We start from the raw sequence: 25,737 nt of genomic DNA on the forward strand, positions 1-25,737 counted from the left end.
TAGTATATTGAAAACATTGCACATGAATGGTGTTATTACACATGAAAAGAAAAATAATGTGTATTTTGTTGGAATTAAGTGTCTGATTATAATCTGTGGTCCTCCCTGCAGAAGGAGGAGGAGTAATACAGTGTACCCTTTAATTTAATTGAATGTGAGTGTGAGGATGAATTGATGTTTAACCCTGGGATATCCCGATTACCTGTCCAGGGTGGACGCCACCTCTCAAGGCTCCAGCCCCTGACGGATGGAGGTTTATATTGATGAGACGTAGAGTGGCTTCAGTGGGAGTGGATGGGCCTGTAAGAAAGCGTCTCCCTGATGTTCGCCACACTTACAAACACATGAATAAAAAGAGCTGCGGGATCTCTGGGAGACAGACTGTACCCGGTTCATTCTGCCACAGATGCCACATCTCTTGCACTTTGGTCCGTCCTGGGAGAGGGATCCCTCATCTGTGACTCTCTCTGATGTTTCTGTGTTTCTTCTCCCCTGTGAGGGTCAGAATATACTTGCTGTTAACTACCCATATGCAAGATGGCTGGTTCACATATCCTGCGTCCTCAGAAATGAGCACAACACATACGCAAGATGCAATAACCACAATAGTGAGTCCATGACAGGTTCAATGGGCACTTCAGGGCACATTATTGGTGAGAGTTTTAAAGAGGTCAGGCCAATGAGTACATTATCGTCACTCTATCCGTCTTAATCTTAAGATTAGCCAAATGTTGATCTCCTTGAGTGTCGCAATCTGCATTTATGTCTATTACACGCAAATCAGAAAGTCGTTCGGAGTCAAAGATTAGGGTTAGGAGTGCTCTACAATCTATAGTCTGACTTCTGTGGTGTGCTCCCTTGGGAATTTACAGTTATAAGTGTAGTACTTTAGCAAATATACAGGAATAATAACAGTTCGGCCTATGGTTAAACAGCAAGTATTTTGTATATTAGTTTTTCTTTACTCTATATTCACAAATTGTGATCTGTGAGTATAAGCTATACAAAATAAACTTGAATGATAGAACCTTCCCAGTTATAACAGGTGTAGCTCGTCCACAGCCATAGATGTGCAGTGAGAGAGCGTATTGGGAGCATTATTAATCTTTCAGATGGCTGTTAAAGATTCAGACATCATCAGAAGAGACTTGAACTTTGAACGCACCACAGAGCATTTCTGATGAAGCAGCGTGTGGTCAACACACTGCAGAAGTAGTTTACACTCTACAGATGCTCATAATAATTGTCTGTTATTATGATGACCTGATTTAACTGTCAGCCAGAAGCCATCATACCATCATAAGTGTAGTTAGATTGGATCTCATTGGATATAATCTGAATCGTATGGTGCACAAACAAAGTGATCACATTAAAAATACAATATACTTGTTATTGTTTGGAAGCGTAGGATATCACAGGAAATACCTGTATAAAGAATGTGATTACTGATATGGAAAATGGTTTTGAACAATTATAGACCGAACAACTGAAAATAATAAATAAAGCAATAATGAAGACGATTCATACATCTCATGAATCTGTGACCACCACGGAGGAGGCTTTATGTCTGTTAGCAGAATTACGCAACCATGAAATTTGATGGGGCGTGAGTTAAGATTGAACCCATTTCTTTTTGGAGCAGCCGCAATCAAGCAATTGGATCTCAGAACTTTTCATTTCTTGTAACATTGCTAGATGGAGCATTTTTTTATGAATATCTCAAGAAAAAATGATCAGAGAATAAACCAGGCATATGTAGAGTGTTTATATCTATGAACAGGTGCAGTATAGAGGGTCTTCTGTGCGGACTTGGCATGTTCGTTTGACTGTCAGCAGGGTTGCACAAAAACGACATAAATTATATTTATTGAAAGCTGTTGGGAGGGTGGACATATCTGAACAGGTGCAGATCTGGATACACCAGGGGGATTAAGTGGCCAATCAGCCATGATGGAGGTATAAGCTCTACCACTAAACCGATTTCCACTAAACCTGGTGTTGGGATGGGTCCTGGGCTGGAGAAGAACCCATTTATATTTGGCACATTGATAAAGTGGCCAATCAGACTTGGCGGAGGTATGTGCTCTCAGAGCGACCCTATTTTTCCATAAGGCATCTGGCTTCAGGGCTCACACACAAAATGCAGTGAGAGTGTTTTCCTCGTGCAGGAGTCGTCTTACACTGGTAATGGAGAAGAGAGGAGAGAGAGAGAGAGCAGGAAGGAGGGTTAGCTCCGTCTTTAATTCCCAGTACAGGAGAGCTGACAACAGGAGAATGCGATGAGCACCGTTAAAGTGGGTGGAACTGAATCGACACTGAGTCTGATGACTTAATGATGTCAGTAGAGGGCAACACTCAATCAGGTGAAGTCTATTTAACAGCGCAAAAAGTAAACAAGTTAAAGTGGTACTGTAATGAGACGGAGCTGTGGATGTGCCCGAGTTTAACGGTCAGTGAGGCAGAAGCTGTTGGACCGCACTTACATAACATTTAGCTAACACAGACCTTATCTCACGTCGAGGGACTTTTTACATCTTGCTAGAGAGGTGCACTAAACGATATTGTAGCTGTGTCTCAATTCAGGGGCTGTAGCACGAGATCGGGAAAAGCAGAACCGAATCGAGACGGTCAAGCTCGTTCGACCCTTATTGCTGTTAGCTAAAGAGCTGAAGTTGAAGCATGATACTCAAGCATCGGACGCCTCGTCACTTGCTGGCCACATCACCTCGCTGAAAAATCATTCGTCAAGTGCAATGAATCCTAGGAGAGTTTGGCCCAGGAGGAATCCAACTGCTGGAGCCGTTGTGTTTCGGGGACGAAAGGATGCACTTGTCGGCCAAGTGCACGTGTTTCTTGTTTGGGATCAATTGTTAATTAGCTATTTTCACAAGAAAGGGAAAGCACCACAGCACACACAGCAATGTCAAAATGTAAGAAAAATTGTGGGTCCTGGCCCCTTATATGTACATCGTCCAAAAACATATAAATATATATGTATAACCAAATCTTACCCTTTCCCTCTGTGCGTCTCTTGTCCTCCTCCCCTCCCCTGCTGTCTCTGAGAATGACAGACAGACAGCTTGTGGGCAGGGTCCTGCCGGCCTTTGAGGCAGAGGTCTTTGGTCCCACTGCTCCAACCACCAACAAGAAGAAGCCTTTTTTGTAGAAATCCTTGTCCAGTGAAACAAGCAATATGTTGGTTGACATTTGTTCTTTCATGTCGGGCATGTGTGAACGGACACTGAATGGACATGGATAGAAACAGGGCGGTCGATACAGTCGACTCTTAATCACTCACATTGTGTTGTCAGTCCTCTGTGTTCTCCATGTATCCATCACATCCCTGATGTGGCCACAGTTGGAGTGGTAATGCATTCCACGGCTGTGCTGGCGTTGATCCCACAGATTGTTGCTGCATAGGCCTGTAATTAATCCCCAGAACAAGTTGACATGTTGATTACACATGGCCTGTCTGTCTGTGCATGTGTGTGTGTGTGTATGGGGGGGTCGTTGCAACATCATTCAATGTGCTGAAGTGTTTACTGCTGCGTTAATACAGTTAGTACAGCTTTGGACTTTTATGGAGAAGCGTGTCAAAGATTTTGATCACATTGACACCAGAATAGGACATTATGGTGTTGACATGAGCTAATAGAATAATCCAGCCATGTTCCTATTTACAAGTTACAAAGCATGCCCATATTATGACTCTATTCAATGAGTTTTATAGCTGACGCCTGTAATTATTTAATGCTACTGTATACCATTTTGGAGGTTTGGAGACTTTATAATGGGTCTAAAATGTATACATGTCTACATGATGTGACTCAATTATCTCTTATTCTGAGTATGATCTTATTCTGAGATCCATTCTGATCTTGTTTAGGTTATGGTAATCAGGAAATGCTGTCTACATGACAACATCTTTTTCAGACTACTCTCTTTATTAAGGTTAATACTGGGATGTTATTGGTGTCCATGTACACGGAGTGAAGGAGGCAAGGTCAAACCACCAATTACCTTTTTCATCATGATGTAAGTTCTCTTGAACAGCCTGTGAGCCAGACTGAATTTAAACAGCTATCCAAAAGGAAAAATACCCTTTTCGATTGAGCCTCTTAAATTTACAGCTCTGTCTTCTTCTATGTAGCATAGCAACTGTGACCTTTGTCACAAGCTCGCTTTTTGGGGTTTGTAAAAGTGAACCTGAAACAAAGTGGCTTTCGGCTGCTTTTTGGCTTTCAGTGTTGAAAATAAATCCTTGTATGGAGCTGGAGAGGAGCAGGCGGAGGAATACTGATGAAAGCCTGAATTGCTTTGCCTCTCTAATGCTGTTATTCCAGCTGATTGTCTCTGCCAATGAAGAACGATAGGGGATTTAATCGCCGTTGCAGTCGCTTGCAGCCGGCTCTTTCTGAGCACTCAACTGTTTGTGCACATATGCTAAAAAAAACATTTAAACGATTAGACAAAATGTTCATGAGATGCTCAGTGCAGCAAACAAACCATGATAGCTGGGAGACAGTTGGATTCACTCCACGGGGGGGGGGGGGGGGGGGGGGGGGGCTTGTTCCCTTAAAGCAGCGCTGCAATTTTCCTCTTCATGTGGTAAATGGATTGCGTTTGTATTGAGCCGTTATACAGTCGCAGCGCCTCACAATCACCACCTACATGTTGTCACACTAAGCCTTTGATCCCAGGCTGACCCCCCCACCCCACCCCCCCCCACCCCCCCCCCGCCCGCCGCCCTGTGAACGCAGTGACGGAGCATCTCTCTCCACTGTCTCGTCTTCTCCTCCTCCTCCACCAGTGGTAATTTATTTTTGTCTGACTCCATCACGGTCATCCAGCCCTGACTGCCCCCCCACCCCACCTCGCTCGTTTTCCTGCTTTTGTTTGCCAAGTACCCAGAGTTCCCCTCGTGTCTTGCACATGTGTCTTTCCTCAAGTGTCGTCTTCCTTTCTTTCCTCCTTGACCCCCAGAGTCAACCTCCCCCCCACCGCAATGGTAGACTCCCCAGTCTGATTGAAACAGCCTTGTCCTCAGACTTATGAGAAGGGAAAATATTTTGTGCTGCAGGTGGAGATGTGATGTTCTGCTGTATCCTTGAGAGACCTTTTTTTTCTGGATTGAATCAGTGGAAACATGAACAAACCAATGATGAAGACAAATTTGGCCTCCAGGGAAATATATACATTCCAGTTTTGCCTCTGTAGTCTGTAGTTGTATTCATAAAGCATCAAATTATAGTCTCAAAGCACTTTACGTAGGCAGAGACTGGGCAACAGCGGAGAGAACTAAATCTTCTTCCCTTCCTTTAACAGGAATTTACCTCCAACAGACTCATATTTGTCTTTTAGCGTCATACTTGTTCTGACCAAGACCAAAAGGAGAGCAGACCTTTCACCTCTTTCAAAATCTTCACTGATTGATTGATGACTGATGAGGGTGAAATATTTGGCCTTTAGTGCACAATTTATTTACCCTCCAGATTTTCCTCCTCTGTACTTTTTCAAACTTCTGAATTGTCTTTTTTGGCCCAACAGCTGGCCGGGGGAAAATAATCACCTGGCAGTCGATCACTGCGCCTTTTCTTCGGCTGCGAGTCCCACAGGCCGGTTATCATGAGCGGGAACAGAGAAACTGATCGTGCAGCTTCACTCTTACTCTCATGCAGTGAAAAGTGATTTAGTTTGTCTGCCAGTAAAAATACCGGCCAAACCAGTATGAGGACATTGACACACAGTGTGAGTGGCAGGTCTTCCTCTCCTGTGGCTGTCTGTATTTACAGATCTGTGATACCATCTGAAGCTCTTCATGCAGGCAGAGGCAGCTGCAGACAGTTGCTGTCCATGGCTGGTTTAAATCTGCTCCTTTAGCAGCAGTGCCCCAGAATCCAGACTGACTTCTTTCACAAGTCTGTGACGTAAAAAACACGGCGTGACCCACTAGAAATATTTGTAATCAGTGTGTGAAGATGGATTAATCCGGACTGGAGCAACGTTGACTCGCAGACATCAGGAGGAAAGAGGAAAATCAGAGATGTGTTATAGACGTGAAATCTGTGTCATGTACGGATTTTACAGCTGGCCCAGGGATTTGCACGGGGGAAAGCTTTCAGTCATTGCAATTCAGTTTTATTTATATGCCAACGAATCACAACATACTGTGCATCATCTCGATTCACTTAAGGTTATTATATGAAAGAGAGAAACCCAGCAGCTCCCACAATCTGCACACACTTGGTGTCGGTGGAGAAAAGAAACATCCTCTGACAGTAGCTGACGTCTCAGGGGGAAGGGGCATCAGCCGAGATAAGTTAGATTGAAAGGGCGGGAGAGAGATAGAGAGAGAGAGAGAGAGTCCTTAAACAGCTATATACTCAAGCACTATGAAGGTGAACGCTGTGTCACTATCCATTAAAAGGAGGCCAGGGGCCATTGTGCCAGTTGCTGCCTGGAGAAGTGAACTGTGCATTGTGTCAGTCTATCAATCATGGACTGTACGTCAACTGAGAGCAATCATTGGATCGAGATCAAATGCCCCTTACTCCAAGATCAGACTGTCTGTTTCAGAGCAGACAGTCTGCAAAAAATTTCAAAATGTAGACTCAAGTTTCAAAATTTCCGAACCGTCTTTTTCCAAAGAATTTGCCAGTTTTCACATCACCACTAACAAGGATTTCAAACGTGGAAAACAAACTAATACAGCAGGAGAACCGTGACAGAGTTATAACTGAATTTGTGTTGGAGAAACACTAAGAAGGGTGCTTAAGGAAAACTCAAAGACAAAATAACAAACAAAGAGATTTCTTGCTTATATCAAAAGCTTATGCAAGCCTCTCAAACTTTCTTGTTAAGCCCTTTTAAATCAAACTTCAAGGTTTAAAACATAACCTTTTCTGCCAGAAGTTTCTGCACCAAGACACTGGCACTTCATTGTCGTCAGTGGGTGTAAACGAGTTACTAAAGGGACAATATGTTCTAGTGTCATGGCTTACTAATGTGTTTAACACTTGAGTTAATAGATATTTAGTTTTATTAGCTGTTGCACAGTGAAGCACGGGTCATCACGACATAACACTTCTTTCTTCTCTCTCTTCTCTCACCTCAGACCTGCGATCTGCTCTAGAAATTGTAAATTCTGTGAGGCAACCTGATCTTTGTTCGCAGGTCAGCGTTTCTATCACAACAACATCCTCCCCCTGTTCTGTTGGCAGATGAGGACACGACGTTGACCACTTATGTTCACCTCTGCTACAAGGTCCTTCATCTTCCTGTCAGAGACAGCTCTGCTGATAACAAGGATGATGGACAGTCGGTCCCTGAGTTGATACAGCTGGAAGGTCAAACTACTGCTGTAACTCAACAGGACCACATTCATTTTCACATATCAGTTTATTATTGCTTGCTTTGCTGCAAGGTCTCAGTTCTTTGGTTGAGGAGCTGTGCATTTCTCTGGATATTAAAGCAGAAACAACAACAAACAACGAAAGGATAACTTAATACACTTAAAAAATGTAGAGACCACAATTTTTTTTCTTCCTACAGCTTTAAGTTGATTTAGTATTGTGTGTTTACTATGATTTCTCTCAAAATTTGCCAGTCATGCAGGTTGTCAACTCCTTCTTCACCTCAATTCTAAAATAAACCTCCATTCTGCCCCTTTGCTTCCTTTTGGCCTGCTTCAGTATCATTCCTGCAATGCAAACAAACCAGAGTTTCCTTCTCAGCGATGCAGCCTGCTTGTTTTTCTGCAGATGGTGAACACAGGGGGCGGCGTATGAAACAATGATCTTCAGAGTTCCAGAGCGGGAGGTCATGAACACCGAGGGTCATTTCCGGAAATAGATACAGACATTTACAGCTTTTGCTCAATTCACCTCATATGTTCTCAGTTTTCTCAAAGATGTTTTCATGAGCTACTGCTCTTATATGAATGTGACGTGACTGACGCACTGAGTTGTGGCTCTTTTTAATATTTTGTCCAAGGCTTTTGTGACAGTTCAACGGATTGGGAATCTAGACTCTGCCGACAAGTTGACAACCCTGTGTTCACTTTGCTGGGTCTTTCTCTTCCTTCCCCTATAAATTAAAGGGTGTTACTAAGACCACTAGAATGTTTGTGTACATGTATACATATACACAATTTCTGATTACTTATAAAAACCTTGTTTCCAAACTTGTTTCCAAGCAGATGTTGAAATGAAGTAGTTCATTCTTAAAATAAATCCTGCACCTGTCTGATTAGAATAGATACTCTGTACAACTGAGGCCATTACTATTATTATTATTATTATATTGTCAAATTTACAGGGAAACTTTGGCCTGATGATGGAAGTCAGTGGAGCTATACAGTCCCTAGGATTTGTCCCCTGGGGATGATGAATGTTTGGACAAAGTTTCATGGCGATCCATCCAATAGATCAAACATGGACCATTATGACCATCCCCAGGGTTGCGCTGCTCCCCTACCTGGCTTACGTCTGTATTTTTCCTCTTTCTCTCCATCTTCCTGTAAAATCCTCAGCTGACTTTCTGCGGCTTTGGTCTGTTTATCTGTGCAAAAAGACAAAAGATGTAACAGAAAAAGGAAGTGGAACCTGAAGTGTCATAAAATCCATAGTTTGATTTGCAAAAGAAAAATGACCGAATCCCAAATCTTTCCCTCAGTAATTTAATCTGACCGTTATTCCCGACGCTCCCCTGGGCTGCTCACTCTAAGTCATTAACCTCCCTGTCCTCTCGGGGATGGCGACGCCGACCTGCCACTTCTGCCTGTGGATTTTAACTGGGGGGGGGGGGGGGGGGGGGGGCAGTGCTGGCACTTCATCTACTTTCTCTCATCTTCTGTTTCCTGTCATCTATATTTATCTCACAGAACTAACAGGCCGTAGATGACAGTGTGGCAGCGTGCATGACGACTGAGCAGATTCTTGACTGGAAAAGCCGTCAACCAGTGTGGAACACCTACACACTGCTTGACTGAACTCCCTCTTAAAATAGCTCCGGGGGGCCTGCATAATTTACGGGCTTAACGTTGTTTTAATGTTGAGGCATTGCCGAATTTTATGTGACTTGACAGTTTGTAGCTGAGACTTGAAGGTGGTTAAAGCGACTGCTCATAGGGAGCAGCTTCCTGCTCAACTGGAAGATGTGTTTCTTATGGATTTTGTACGGAGGCTAATCATTTCAGCTTGTAGGTGTCTTTCTGATTTTAAACCCCCATACACAGAATCCTTTGAATATCCAGCATTATGGATTAATCCCTCCTTTATAAATTAAATCACAGAATAGAATTCATCTGATCCATTTTGCCCCTACTTGATCAAACGTCAGCCGTGCTGTTTTAATCAAAGCCAAGGGAGACCTTATTGAATTAGCTATTAACATGTTAATTTGCAAGCATGATACTCCGCTCTCCTGCTGTGATGTTTAAAAATAACTGTGATACCGACATGCAATCTGTTCCTCTTTTAAAAAATCGTAATTAATCTGGTCATATGATGAAAGGCTCCGTGACCAGGAAAGGCTTAATTTGCATAACTGTGTCGTCTCTACTGAGTGACCAGCAGCAGACCTCAGTGAAAACCAGCCTGATGTAACTCCCACCTCCTCCATGTTAGATGATGGGACATCAAAATACACACAAAATAATTTTTTTGCTACAGAATCTGGTTCAATAAATCCAAAATGGCAGCTTTCATATCTGGGATGCTTTGGCTTAATGTTTGGAAGGTGGGAAGATGGAGTCCTCCATCTTTATAAACAGGCAAAAAGACTTTAACCTCTAACGTCTGATAAATGGCAATAGGTGCGCGGCTGTAACCTCCTTTTCATGTGTGACTAATAGGAGGGTTAATAATTCCATTGTCTGTAGTACTCAAAGATTTGATTGGTGTGTTATTTTAAATGAGAATCTGAGCGTGAATGATTGAATGCAATCTTTTTAAAAGTCCAATTTGCATTTAATAAGACGTGAAGAACAAAGACTGTCAGTCACCTGTGTTTGAGCTTTCACTCAGAGTCACTGCACTCATGCTTTCAGTAAATTGAAAAGGAATTGCCATGTTCTGCAGCTCTCAGACTTTCAAGTGTCTAGTGAAGGCAGCCAAAGATGAATTACACTGCTGCTGGATATCTTCTGCAGAGGCATGATAACAGTTAGAGTAGCAGCCGGGTGAAGAGCTCTGTGCCCCCATCGACCTTATGAACAGATACTGAACCGGTTGTATGTAAAGTGTATCGCTAAACTCATTCATATTTCTAAATTAGCCATAAGTTAAAAGATGAGTTTTAATGTGTGTTGTGATAGAATAACAATAACAATACATTTTATTTATAGGCCCCTTTCAGAGCACTCAAGGTCACCTTACACGGCAGATAAAAAACACAACAACATAAGAAACGATGTATCAAAAACATCAATAAAATGATTAAAATGAGATGAACAGTGAATAAAAAACAGAAGACAATCAAACCTGTTTAAATAGATTACATGTTATTCAAAAATGGAGAGAGAGTTAGTGTTGCGAATGTCCTGTGCGAGGGAGTTCCAGAGGCGGGGGGGCAGAGCGCCTGAAGGCTCTAGATCCCATGGTGGACAAACGGGCATGTGGTACAGTGAGGTGAATGGAAGAAGAAGATCTGAGGGTGAGGGAGGGTGTGTCAACGGGCAGGAGATCAGAAAGGAATGGTGGAGCGAGTTTGTGGATGGCTCACTGCTCATTGTCCACTACATGCTCAGGAGCAAACAGCACAAACACAGTCAGAGAGCAGCTGGTGGTTCAGACGGGAACTCTTTCACCTTTCACATTTGAAGAACATAGAAGGAGATTGATTGTCCGAGTCAGATGGTTCTCAACAACAGGAAAATGTCAAAACATTCAGGTGAGGGGTGGCATGTAGGTACAGCCTGCAGGAGGCAGGACGCAACACAGACGCCAGCCCATATGACCAAAAGCTCAGGAATCTCTATGAATTACCCGGATATGTTCAGTAATCTCAAAAGTTCCGGAGCAACTGACTTGGACATCTGCATTCTCATGTATCTCCCCTCCAGAACATTTCATGAAAATCTCCAGAGATAATTGGAGCCCGGAAAGCAGCTAAAGCCGAACATCTTGCAGCTGAAGCACAACATATTTCCATCTGCAGGTGGAGGAGACCAAAATCAGAGCTAAAAGAAATGGAATGCTCAACTTGATCAGATGGACACAAACACCAATCCACATGAGCCGTGACGTTAATCTGCTGGATGTGGAGATATCTCAGAATAAAGTCAAGTAATTCTGCCTCATAAAGTTAAAGCAGTGCTCCGATATTTTATCTGCCATCTAAATCCAGAGTGGGATACTAATTTGACACATAAGATGAGAGATTCACCAAGCGGCTGTAGTTCATACTTTGGCATGAATCACAGTATGATGCCTCCATATCTGTCACACACACACTCAATCCCCCCTGATGCCAGATCTGCCCGTGTCCCCTTAGTTTAGCAAACTGATGGAGCGGTTTGAGTTTCAGACTTCCCCCTGCTGTTATGCAGAGCTCATACTGGGGGGAATCCTGCTGCTAGATTGTCGCTCCAGGTTATTTTCATCACATCCTCCATCCTGCTTGTATTTATTAATAATGTGGATGATAAGCAGTTGTTACCAAGTCACTAGCCAACATGGACAATAAGAGACAGTGTTTGATAGGTTTATGTGACATGAAGCGGAATCCATACCAGCAATGAACTAGTCAGCTCCTACCATTACAATAGAGGCACGGCCTTGGAATTTTGTTTCTTAATCTGTTTGTTGATCACAATCTGTAAATATACAGTAATGTTGTAAGAATGTTAAAGCCACATAATGTATATAAAAATAGACGCCAAACCATTTCAATCACCACCTGGTGGGTGAATGCTGTATGGGGTATAAATCCCATCTCCTCCATGTTAGTAAACAACATGGAGGAGATGGGACATGGGCCAAACTAAGTTAAAATAGACATTAAATGGATGTTTTTCAAAGATTTTGGGCATTTTAGGTAGTTCGTCTTGCTGTGATTTATGTGCAAGTGCATACCTTTCTTAAATTTTGCGATTTATTAACTATGTAATGCTATGTAATTAATCCTTCCATTCCAATATGTGCGAACAAGGAAGTAAATAAAACATTTGCTTCCTGCGGCAAAGCAAATCGCGGGGCTCGTTTCATGTGGAGTTCAACTTTAGTGAAGATATTCATTTTGCAAATGTGTGACAAGCCCCTCATTCGCAATTTGTCGAGAGCATATAAATCGGCGTGACCTTGCTTCCACGTAACTGTGCATACTCTGGCTCCAAATGCGCAAGATGGCAGCGTTCATATCAGGGATATTTTGGCTGCATATCTGGATTGTGGGAGGAAGTGGAGATGCATCGTCATCTTTCCTTTCATGATTTAAACAGGCAAAATAAGTTTAACCTTTAACAACAAGGTTAGCTATCAGCTTTTAGCCCCACATGTAATAACCCATTTAAAATACTGATATAATGTTTAAAATGCTGCTGGGTGCTCCCACTGAGCTCGAGCTCTCATACAGTAAGTGGCTTGTTATCAAAGGATGAGTGTGGGATAGTTGCTTTCACTGATTCCTGCTACTTATGTATTTATGTTGGATCTTATACAGCAGACGTTATTTTTGGACTGGCCAGCATGCGGCTTATTGTCAGGAGATATGAAAAGCAACAGGAGACCTGTGGGAAAGAGATAGCTGAAAGCCAAGTTTTGAAGTCAGAGGGTGTAATTCTTACAGTGCTTCGGAAAAACTGTCACAATATTTGATTTGCTGTATTGATCGGCAGACTCAAAGGACAAATCTGTCTTGTTCTGACTGTTCAGAGAAGATAAGAAATGATTTTCTGTTTCAAGCGTCTTCAAACTCTCTAGCTCCCTTCCGAAGCGAGAGCCAAAAGCATGGATTTGACTTTGTGACCTCTCGTGACCTGAGGGATTCTCAGGCAGTGCCCTTAGCTGTATCCTGATCGGCTCTATAAATCTGAGAGCGACTGTCCACTCCTGACTCCACTATTGTTTTCAGACAGCTCCTTGTCATCTTTAAAAGTCTCATAGAGAAAAGCTTTTACCAGCACTAAGAGGAATTCTTAGATATTTCCTTATAGTACATCTCTGCTTAAGTGGGGCCGAGATGGATGAAGCAGGCAGAGGCGACAGCACCATCTTTTTCCAGTGTTCTGCATATACTTTGCTCAGAAAAGTGCTTCTTTCCAAGAGCACTCTGCCTAATTAAGGTCTTTCTTGCCCTTTAGAAACTATTTTGACCTGAACTCTAAATTATGGTTCCCAGAATGGAGTCATGATCATTTTTATTCAGGTCCTGTGGCTCAGCTTAAACCTCTCTGAAAAGTTGGGCTTTGTCTGGTTTGTGCTCTGAAAATGGCTTTCTTAAAACCAGGTTGATATCATTGTAGGTCTGATATAAAGGAAATAATCTCCTGCTGTGTCAATCATGTGTGAAAGGAAAACTGGAAATTGTCCGGATCCAATTTGCTGTAGTTCATGTCTGAAATTGTCTTATTAAAGGTATCGTCAAAAAAGGTACATTTTGTATCAATGTGAACATTTGAGTTTCATTTTCAACATTTGATGAAGTATTTTGCGAGTATTCCTGTAAATCAAAGGCAAATACAACTATGCTTTCACCGTTTTTTATTTTAGAACGACAGTTACGTTTAAAATAAAACCATAGGCCAAAATCAGCTCTCCTGATTGTCCTTACACACACCCAAGTGAAATAATCTCACCCCCACTACACTTCAAAACATCCTCAAATGCTAAAACAGGAAAGCATCTATATTTAGCACGTTAACTTGCTTGTCTTTGTCCTGCGGGGTGTCTTTCAAACTGCTTTGTAATTGTGGCACTTCAAAGAAAGATGCACTTTCCTGTGCAGCAGCACATTTAGCTCTGGTCATTGTTGTACTTGCTACTGTTAAAATGTGAGTTTGGATTAGAGAACAGGGAATGGGGGGAGTATTTAAGCTTTGTGTTATGAATGCAGGTTAGTATTTACAGGGTATCACTGGAATACCTCTCTTTGGATTTGATCTTTTCTTCTCTCCATCTCCATTGTTTTCTCTCCTTCAGCTTTGCAAGAAGGAATGCTAATGCACAGAGCCATGAGAATGCAGCTCATGTCATAAATTATGGATTTTATTGATCCTCAGTAATTGTCTGTTGCCTGACAACAGATTCTGCTCCTTATGAACAGTGCTTTTCTCGCCTGTCTTTGGTTCAAACACGCAACGCAACACTTTGAAAACTTGTCAAAGATTAGTTCTCAGTATTGATCTGATCCAGGGCAGTGGACTGTGGTCCTCAATGTCCTGATTTAAACCTTTTGCGGAAGTTACAACATGAGATGAAAAACTCCCAAAAGAATACAAACCTTCAAATGTGAAAGGATGGAACCACTCTAACTGTTTTCTGTTGTTTCTTTACAGTCAACGTCTGGATGATGAGAGGGCTGTCAGGTAAGCATATTGATCCATCCATCCATCCATCCATCCATCCATCCATCCATCCATCCATCCATCCATCCATCCATCCATCCATCCATCCATCCATCCATCCATCCATCCATCCATCCATCCATCCATCCATCCATCCATCCATCCATCCATCCATCCATCCATTCACTGACAGAATCTGAACAGCACGTGTGAGCTTGTGTCCTCTGCTCTCGTCCTCTCAGCCGCCGAGAGCTTCAGCACAGGGCCCAAGAAGCCCTGCAACGAGTCCCGTCTGCAGTGGGAGGTGGAGGTCTGTGGGGAGGGCTTCAAGCGGGACATGGCTCACATCGATCCACAGAACCGATGTAACCTCACGCACTTCATCAGGTACGAGTTGACTCGGACGTTCATCGCTCACAGCCCAACAGTTTGTGGCTTCATTACATTTTCAGTCGCGCATCAGTGCAGGGGTAGGGTTAGGTTAGTGTATCCCATCTGTTTCTGTCTGTGATATTGAGGCCCTGTTTAACTGTTGTCATGTAAACGTCTTGTACACGGCAGACAACATCTCAATAAAACCATATATATATATATATATATATATATATAGTTTTTTTTTTGTGATAACATTTTTATTGGGATTTGAAGGACAAAAATCATCATCATTCAACAGCGCATAAATAAATTAATTACCGTATACAAACATAATCCATACAAAGTTACAGTATGTAGTGAGAACTGTGTGAGGAGGACTTATTAATGACAAGGAATCATTCTGAAGTAGCTCAAAAGCATTAACACAGGACAAGCTATCAGCCCACTGCAAACCAGCACTGCACTAGTGTTACAAAGGCAGCAGAGAATCTCTTGTACTGACAGGATTTGAGTGGAACACAATGAAACCTGTGCCCAGTGCAGCTTTAATTTGACAGTAATTGAAGTGTGAAGTGATCAGGAAACGAAGCTGGAAGCAACTTTTACGAATCGCTACGGAGCAAATCTTTCATTTAGTGCAACAGACAGAGGAAAACTTTGACAGACAAGACATGTGGATGCTGAAAATCCCTCCACATTATGGGTGCTTATCTTTATCTCCTCCTTTCTCAAGCCCTGTTGTCTTCCTGTTTGACAGATCTATATTTGTAGTTCTAGTTAAAGGGGTCATGGGTCCTATAGGTTAAGGGAGAACTGTTCTCCCTGTCAGCCCCATGCTGCTGGGGGAACGGCTGTGGCCGGTGTACACACAGCTGGGTGCAGCTGTTTTCAAAAAGCATGGGCCCTCGACTTACCGGCTGTTTTCCATCTTCACCTCATTCCTCCTTCTCACCTCTGGCCTCTCATGTTCATCTCTTTTTATAGCTCTCCATTGACTGCAGAGCCACAACGAGCAGGATAAGAGCCAGCAGACTCGTTTCTTGAACAATAACATTCACATGGGAGATTAAAATCGACGTTTAAAATAACCGTCTGAGTCAAGTGGGAAATTAATGGATTCCGGGAAGGAGAAGAATTACCTGATTCGTCCTCTGGTCATGAACTAGATGTTTTGTTTTTTGTTTTTTTGTTCCCCATCAGAGCTTCATGCTGGTTTCCAGCAACACACTCACTGCGGTTACATGTGTCCGATTGAAACCCGATTTCTGGCGTTGTCCGGTTTCAATCGAAGATCCATGTCATGTAACTCCACAAATCTAGATTTCTTGTGTCCGACTGAAGTCGGATAACCACCCCCAGATAAGTAGATCGGATTTTGCTGTATATCGGACAACGCGCGCATGTAACTCTGGAAGCTAGACAACAACTGGAGAAGACGTCTTTGCGCATGCTTGAGATCCTGCCCCCCCCCCCTCCCTGGTCGTGACCCGGAAGTCGACACGTAGATAAAATGTCGCTGCCCGGTGCCGGCCGGCACTCGCCATTACCATTCTAATCAAATGCGCCGTTCGCATTCGCAGTACTCCTAGAGTAAACATGCACAACATCATGTAGAGGGACGTAGCTTCACCTTGCTCTCCGTTCGTCATCTTTCTCGCATGCTGAGTTGAAGGCTGTTGTTGTTTTTGTGTTGCTAGTGGTGACGAGGTCAAGCGGAAATGGCTGGATCACCACTAGCTGTAATGAAAACAGCGCCACCTATCGTAGCGGGGTATGAAATGCTTTCGGATAAGAGTCGGATTTCTCAGTGCCATGTACCCTGAGATAGAGCAGTTAACCCCCCATGGATAGAGAAACCCGATTTCGGCCGAAATCGGGTTTCTGCCATCATGTAAACGTACTGACTGTTTCTTACTAATACGAGACACAATCGATTTGGATCAGTTTGAATGTCACTTATTTCGCAAATAACATTAGAAGGAAACATTACTGGGAAACGGGGCTTCTCTGAAAGCTACAGTGTAATTTGAACACTGGTTTTATCTGTAACATTAGTGTTCTCTAAATACTGCGCAGTTCAAAGCAAAATAGACAGTTAAAATTAACCTTTACCGAAGTTTCAACGTCTATCTGTCGACTGTCACAAACGCATTAACGTTCAGTATTCACACCTGATACCTCATTTAGCAGCTCCGCATCGGGAACGCAGATAACAAACTCGCTGTGTGAACAACAGATGCAGCAGATCAGTGATGCAGCTGTCACGCGCTGCACATGCACCCAGTGAATTCCAGCCGTTATCCTGCACACTGTAGATAACATGGCCAAGAGTCAAAGTCATCACAACTCCTAGTCCTAACACAATATTCTGTCCATTAGTTACCAAAACATGTTCATCTGCACCATCTCCCAGAAACAGCTCAGCTGCCGACCGCTGCCAGTGACTCACTCACACAATCTCCCTCAGGTTTAACTTGTGAAATAAGGGTCTTTCCAGGGCTATCCCTCTCTTTTCGCTCTCTTTACACAGTATGAAATAAATCATTTATTCAGCCGCACATCAAACGAACGCCCACTGATCTGCAGCTAGAGCTACACTTAGAAGACTGGCCTGAATGTCTGCACTTGTCTGAAGCCGCTCCCGCCCAGGGAGGCTCTTTAAAGTCCAGTTGGATTTTGGTCTTAATGATTGTCTGGCTAGCGTCTGCTCAGCTTCACAATGGAAATCTGTAATACCTTTTTAAAATAGGAGTTGAAGAAAAATGAATCAGATAGCTTACATGTCTGTGATAGTGTGTGTGACTGTAGTTCAGTGCTCGGTCACTTTTTACTTTGAGAAGTTCAGATCCATCAGGCCTATACATGGTTACGTGGGTGCAGGATGGGGGGTGTAATGCTCTGTTTGTAACAGTATTCCAAGAAAGTGGATAAAGAAAATGAAGAGGGATAAGAGCTTTTTAATCAGAACCCACTCAGTGTCAGTGACGTCTCACATATCAGACGATGGGAACATTTATCAGCAGGTTTCATCGTCTACAAATTCAAAAACGATGACGTAGAAGCTCGTCAGGTTCCTATCACATGACCCCCTTATGGAAGGAAACAGCCATTGATATTAAACAACAAGTATTGCTCACTGTTGTCTTGTGCAGTTAAATTCTGCATTTCACAGTGATGAAGCTGCTCTCATGCGGAGGAGATCATAGCAGTTCCTGTGCACACCGGCACACACACATGCCCAGTGTACGTGAAGGGTTAAACGATATGCGTTTTCAGGCATGGTGGAATGAACAGGGATTCAAACTGATACAGAGCCAAAACTCTTGTGTGGACAGAGATCGTTTAATTTAAAAAAAGCCTTTTTTAAAAGCAAACATATGGATGTAGCCTGAGGACAGAGGAACCTGGGAGTGGAGGGAGGGAAGAGTGGAGAGTGAGAAACCCCCAGTAGTGAACCCACCCCTGCTGGTACCAGCTTCTTGGAACACAGAGGGGGGTGTATACAGACCACTCACTGTGTGTGTGTGTGTGTGTGCCATTTACACACTTCCACCATTTACTTCAAATTACATATTGGTCATTGGCCTTAGTGACAGTTGTGCAGTCACAAACAGGGAAACAGTGATGGTGCTAGTCAATCGTTGACCTTGTAATAATATATAATTCCATAATATATTTACTGTTATGAGTTGTGGTCGGTCCCTGTGTGGACCAGATGCTGCTCTGAAGACACATAATTGAGCGTTTACATGAGCGAGCTTTAAGTTAAGTGGATTACGTGCTCCACACGATCTGTGTACGTCTGTGACGCGAGCCGATAAAGACCCATATGAGCAAAATTACATTTAATCCTGCTTGGAAATGCAAAGTTCCCCACAGACATGTTCTACTGAAGTGGTACATAATATGTTCCCATTGTGAGCATGATACAAAAGTCCAAAACATTTTTGAAATTTTCATAATCTCCCTCATGTAATACATTTATTTTTCTATTCTCAGAAATTGAGCAAACAAAAAACTGCCAATGACCAGAAGCAGGATTGTCCTTGCGATTTTGTGTGTGTGTGTGTGTGTGTGTGTGTGTGTGTGTGTGTGTGTGTGTGTGTGTGTGTGTGTGTGTGTGTGGTGTAGGCTCAAGGCTCAGACACATATTAACACCAGAGTTAATGTCAACATGGGATCCATCCCCACTAAGATGTGTGTCTGGAGGTTCATCACATGACCACAGCTGCGGGCAACCACCTTTAGAAAACTGAACATACTGTGGTCTCCCATCATGACTCACATGTTATGGTTGTGTTGCCTGCAAACATTCAGCTCATTTTTTATCAGTCCTGCTTTCACGGGGAGGTTCAAATGTCTCAGGGGAGGATATGAAACAACATGCAAAGGGAAAAATTACTCTTTAATATGCAGTCGACTGCTCGGGTGCTGCTCACTGGTCCACTGGTGATCAGCAGCGTCTCTATCTGCTCCCACACTGTGAGTAATGTGGTCATGTTTGTGTGATCACATTCACACATCCACTGTGAACCTGGTTCCGCTATTTTTACCCTCCCACAGGGATATTATGTGTGGATGACAGTTTGAAACCATGTAACATCTGGGTAACAACCTCAGAAGTGTGTCATTCCCTCAGCCCTGCAGGCTGCCTCTCATCACTTCCGCCTTAAAGCTCTCGTACATGCATTTTTTATTTCTCTTTCTCTGCCCTTTTTATTTTCTCTTCCACCACCACTGCAGCCCAAACAGACAGGTTTACATCATCTGATATCAACCCCGGTTAAAACAACAGTCTGAATAAGACACTGCCATTTAAACAACATCTCTAATTGTTGCAAGTTTCGAAATAAATACTACTTCCTGTTGTGTGAATCCCGGCTCAATTTGCTGTGTTTTTTGTATCTGTCCAGACGGTTGTTTGAGCTGTTCTCCAGCTTGGATGGACCCAATGTGAGAGGATCAGAAAATTATCGCCATTTCTGAATTTCTATTTAATCCCCGTTGCGGGATTAATATAGGATTATCTCATTTTATCATATAATAAAATGCATCTGAATGCAGTGTGCAAGGTTTCTCTGCGTGAGAATAATAATAAAAAAAAAGAATTAAAAAAAACCCTTTACTCTAACCTTTAAATAATAGCGGCTTAATGTCCCCCAGGCACAGAATGACCGAACACCTTTACAACAACCAATTGATTGAGGTTTATTTACAATTAAGCCACAAGGTCACAACAACAGCAACACAAGATAAAAGCGGAGGCTGCAGGAGCTTCATCAGCACTTCATCACTCAGACAGTTGTGCAGTCCTCACTGAAGAGTGATTAGACAGACAACACGTAAGGCACAGGGACAAACAGAACAACAGGAGCACACACACACACACACACACACTCACACATACACGCACACACACGCACGCACACACACACACACACACACACACACACACACACACACACACACACACACACACACACACACACACACACACACACACACACACACACACTGTACTGCAGCTCAGCAGGAAGATCTACAGTCCCAGTTCAGAGCTGAAGAAACTACTGAACCCTCCGCTGCATGGTAGAAGCATCAGCTACTCCACATGATGATATGTAATTATAGTATTTCCTTTAAAGAACGATATTGAATAGTAGAGGTAATTAGCAGATTGTAATCTTTGAAGTGTGTTATATTAATACTGACACTGTTAATCCAGTTTCCTGCAGAGAGTTTGATGATCTACAATCTGTAGTAACAAAGTGTCAGAGTGTGGGAAGTGATGAAAGACTTGAAGATTGTCTGAGACCACTGAGCCAAGACAAGAGAAAAACACATTCTTTATCGGGGTTTTGGAAATGACAGCTCTCAGTCCAGTGCTCTTACAGCTGTGCCTCCATTGTTGGGCACATCCACACAGCTCTGTATTTATTTAAACACGCATCAGCTCTGCTACGGGTTTGCCTGCCATCAACACTACTCTCTATGAGTGTTAGAGCTGCTAAAATGTTTGGAAATGCTACTGGCCATGTTTTACGTTGAAAACTCTCTGAAAAGGGGTCTGGATGGGCAGAAACGCAGATGTTTGGAAATAATGTGGTAGAAACACACAACTGCTTGCTGATTGGGTCTCAATGGTCTCGCTGAGTCAACAGACTCCTCTCACCTGACCCCTTACAGAGGAAATCGACCACCACTAGCCTTGACACAACCAGTGTAGAAGACAACATGGATAATCAATCTCAAGCGTTGGTGACCCTGTTGGGCAGTTTAAATCTACATACATTTGCAACAAACAACCAAATGCATCCTGTTTACGCAGGAGCACACAGGCCCAGTGTATGTGATGTGATATGCATGTCAGGCACATTTTAATGGCAAATGCAAAATGCTCATTTGGACGGAGATTTAGTTGGAAAACACCATCTTCAAACGAAAAACATATGGATAAGGTTGTAGAGTCACAGTAGAGCCTCAGGTCCAAATGATGTAAACAGGACATTTCATCTCAAGATTTGGAGCCAGTGTGCACAGATGGTATAAGTGTGACAGTTTTATAGTGAAGCTGATGGGAATACCAACTACTGTCATGAGAAAAGAAGCTGGACCTGTTAGACTCATAATTCAGGAAGCAGGAATGGGAATTAGGGCTGACTGAATGGATTCATCAAAGCAGAACTCTAAGCCGGAAAAGCTCCACAAAGGCTGTGAGCGGCCCTGGATGGATAAAATACAGGAGGGGAGTTGGTGGAAAAGGGAGGGAAAGGCGGAATACCCCCAGCTGCAGTGATGGATTACATACTGAACTGTCAATGCTCGGAATAATACCAGTTAATCCATTGTGGTTTATTTTAAATAGTCGTCCTTCAGTGAACAAGGTGAAGAATAGGTGAGGTCATGTTGAGTCTGGATGGGTGGGAAACCTTTCACTATGATATGCCTTAAAGAATGTCATACCTTCATCAGTTGTTCTAATCCTTTCCTTCTCTTGTTCCCCTCTTCCTCCCCAGTGAGTACCACCTCTTCACCCTCTGCACAGAGACAAAGGCCCACGACGTCCACTGCTACTGGCCCAATCCGCTGGTGGAGGGCTTCATAATCAACATACACAAGCACTTTTTCTCCAACTGCAGCATGGATCACGTGGAGTGGGTGGACCCGCCGGAGAACACACTCACCGCCCTCATCCTCGTCCCTGTGTTCCTCACTATGGCCATGATCGCCTTGGTGGTGTGGTGCAGCAAGAGGAGCGATAACATGGCCTAGGGAGGAGAGGAGGAAGGAGAAGGACTGAGTTCACGGTCTCAGCGTCTTTACTGAAACAGCACAGCAAACTGTGCACAATATAGAAGTGCATGTTTGGTCAGTTCGTCAAATGTTCCATAAGTGACTCTGCAAACCACCACATCCCACAGAGACAAGGAGAGCAGTCCCCGGTTATTTTACATAACGGGTTTGTGTATTTAAAAAAAACTTCTTAGAGTTCAAACATTCAATATGGTCTTCTTTTAAACTCTGTTTCTATACAACTCAGTTGCTCGAACATATTTAGATTTTCTGGAGTCATGACTGTGATTTATACAACAGCAGCACTTTGGTTAAGGTCAGTGAAAGATGGTATTAAACCAGACCTGAGTCTTTCACTAACCTGAACCAAGAGCTGTGAGATCTAGGGTGTGAATACCTGACCATAGCCCGTCGTCACCCGGTAGTGAAATGCTATTTAGGATCTGCCGGATTTAATCATGTTGTCTGGGCTATCTTGATCTAACTTGATATTTTGCATATGTACACTCTGCATGTGCCTGTGATCAGGGTCAGGTTGTGACCCAAAAAACAGAATGCCTTAAAGGTTCAGGTTGGGCATGGATAGGTTTTTCTCAAGGGTTTGGGTTCGTACAGTAAATTGTGGGCAAAGCTGCTCTAAACAGAACCATAGAACACATTTTAGTGATATATTATCTGATATGGTATCAACATATTTGGGACAGATAAATACAATTTAACACAACATATCCTCCTAATGGTCATATAAAACATGATTTGATTGCAATTACGTTTCCGACAAACATTTGCTGTCTTAAGTTGAGTTGTTTAGAAACATAATTTCCAAGAGAAATGAAAGAAAATGGGTATCAGCAGTCTGCCATATATATAGTATATTTCCCAAAATATCCCCAAATAATTGTCTGGTTCTGGTTTACTACATTAATTAAATGCACTGCACGCTGGGAACCCTCCTTTAAAATATGTTGAATGTGGCCCACAGAGGATGTTGGTGGTTTGATATTATTGTCACTCATCAGGGAACTGGACTAGCGGGACAATTGACCAAATTTTGGGGCATTGCGTAATTCAGCTCATGGATCTGGACCGTGGATCTCTTGTCGGATTCTTGTCGGAGCACTGTATCGTTGTTGAAGGCCAAAGTATCCACCGAGCATCAGAGGCAGCAACTGAAAACTTTTGGACAGAAGACTCCCAGAGGACGCTCGTTAAATATGTGAACATGATACCACATGGTGGCAGCATGGGAGGATGAAAAAGAGGACAACTCTGGACTTAATATTGATTCTGCGAGTTGGATCTGTCTGTTGAGCCACTGAACAGATTGTTGCCACTGGAAATGAAAGAAAAACCCCACAGGATATTAACCCAAAGACAAGGCAACACTATAATTTTAGTGTTTTTGGACTTCATTTTCATGTGTGACTACCTGAGCCCCAGTGGACTGTATAGAACAGTGTAACTTATCACATAATGTTGAATAAATCACTGTTAATACTCACAAAGAGGGGTTCTCAGTGGAAACAAAGTACCTATGAGATGACATTGAAACCTCATTCTGTACAGTTATACTCTGTCCGTGCTGTCTACTGTATCTGCACTGCCTCTTCAAAGTTCCTCAAAGAGTGGAATTGAACTTCTCGTGCACACTGTTGTGGTTGATTCTCTGGCCCACAGTCCTCACCTGTCAAAGCTAAACCTAGACCGATTTTCCATGTTCTTGAACAGCTTCAGACATCGGTGTGTGTTAGCCAGCTCTCACATCGGCTGCTGTCTGTGGAAGCAGGAACTCCTCACTGAAAGAGATTACATACCAAGTTTAACATTGCTGGTTTTCTCTGTCTTGACATGAAGACAGCAAACACTCACAGACAATTTTATGACGCGGTGTATCTGAGGTCATCTCTTCATGAATGTTTTAGCGGAGCCGCAGACATGTGTTGTCTGCTGCCTCCTGTTTCTCTAAAACAGAGTCGGTGTTTCGCAGGGGAGCGGTGAGACTCTCACCATATGATCACAACCCTTTGTGATAGAGATGATTCCAAGATCATTTCCCTCTTCCCATAATTCCCATACCTAGACTTTGTGCATTGGCCGATACCAGAAAGAAACCCAACTTATATCACATTTTAACAGCTGTATGCTTCTAACCTTGTGTGGAAGTGATGATTGTTATCATTGTTGCATGGCTCAGGTTAAACCATTTGACATACAAATACAAATACATACAGAGAATGCTCAAATGAGATGTCAGTGTTATGGCCAAGTTGCATACAGTTCTGGTCTCCCTTTTTCTTGCCGGGATTTCCAGCGAGAAATATTGCCAAATTGCTGACATTGTAGCTCTTGCTTACGCTACAACTCCTGGAAATCACTTCTTCTTTTTTTGCCGCTCCAAAAACTGTACTTTTCAGTGGCAGTACAGCGGAACTGTTGTTTGGGAGCGGCAAAGAAGAAGTGATGTCCAGGGAAAGAAAATTGCAGGTTTGTTTGGATGAAACTGATATTTTCACCACTACCATGGACCCAGTATTTTCAACAGTATCTGAGGCATTTCCGGTGCTGGTATCAGTGTGGGAACATTTCTTCTTTGTGATGCCGATCCAACTAGTCAGCACATATTTTATTTCTCTTGACATTTCCCCAATTGTGAAGACTCATGTTTTCCTTTTCCCAAACATTGTGATGCACTGCTCTGGTTAATTACTGAAATAATCAATCATGCGATTGATTAGTTCACAGATCATTGCGTCAGTTATTTATTTTTATATTTATATTGGTTTAAAAGACACTTAATAACATAATATGTGCCATAAACAATAAAAGCAATGGAAGCGTAACGTGGCCAGAATCAAGCAGAGCACAAACTTTAATGTAAAGCCTCTAAAGTTGAGCATGAACTACATTTTCCATTTACTTTTCCAACTCTCTTCAGTCATCAGTAGCTTGTTTTATTTTAATGGACTTACAAACAGGAGTTTCAGTCATGGTCATGAGGTGCATTAACAATGATTAAAAAATGAGCATTCATCACTGTCAAAAGGAAACTCAACCATTCCCGGCTCAGGTCATCACATCCTGAAAGGATCATTTTATCATCTGCTCACTCAGTTATTTGCTGTAGATACTATTTAAGGTCACAAATAAAAAAAAAAAAAAAAAGACAGACCTGTCCCTGTTTTCTTTTTTCTCCACACATTCTGCTCGAGAGCAGACAACATGACAGCAGCTGCTGACAAATGCGGTCTCTCATCTTCCCGATCTGCTTTGTTCCATAGGAGCGTGAAATTAAGTTTTTATTAAGCTGTACATATTTACCTCCACAAGCAGCAACATTACCAGAAGTTCAGTTTGCAGCCGATCAGGTTTAATGGCAAATAAACATTTAAAAAGACAGTGAGGCAACGCTATGATAGTGAAGTGTCACATTCAGAGATTTGTTTATATCGCCTGATGGTGTATGTTTTATAAGCTGCATTAACTTATTGTCTCATTAACGTCAGAGAGACACAGTTATTCACTCTAGAAGTATTTGAGCTTGGCCTGGAAATACCCAAAAAACTACT

At 42.7% G+C, this 25,737-nt stretch overlaps 1 protein-coding gene across 1 annotated transcript in view; it reads left to right on the plus strand.

Annotated features, from left to right (window-relative positions):
• LOC133026774 (receptor activity-modifying protein 3-like) overlaps nucleotides 1-25,319 on the plus strand; it is a 28,092-nt gene extending 2,773 nt beyond the window's left edge. The window contains exons 2-4 of the mRNA XM_061093732.1: nucleotides 14,495-14,524; nucleotides 14,746-14,890; nucleotides 21,895-25,319. Coding sequence (XP_060949715.1) covers nucleotides 14,495-14,524; nucleotides 14,746-14,890; nucleotides 21,895-22,150 — 431 coding nt within the window. The 3' untranslated portion in view covers nucleotides 22,151-25,319. The remainder of the gene's footprint in view (nucleotides 1-14,494; nucleotides 14,525-14,745; nucleotides 14,891-21,894) is intronic.
• Nucleotides 25,320-25,737: the final 418 nt, after the last annotated feature.

Source organism: Limanda limanda, chromosome 20, assembly GCF_963576545.1.
Source record: "Limanda limanda chromosome 20, fLimLim1.1, whole genome shotgun sequence".
Taxonomy (NCBI): Eukaryota; Metazoa; Chordata; class Actinopteri; order Pleuronectiformes; family Pleuronectidae; genus Limanda; species Limanda limanda.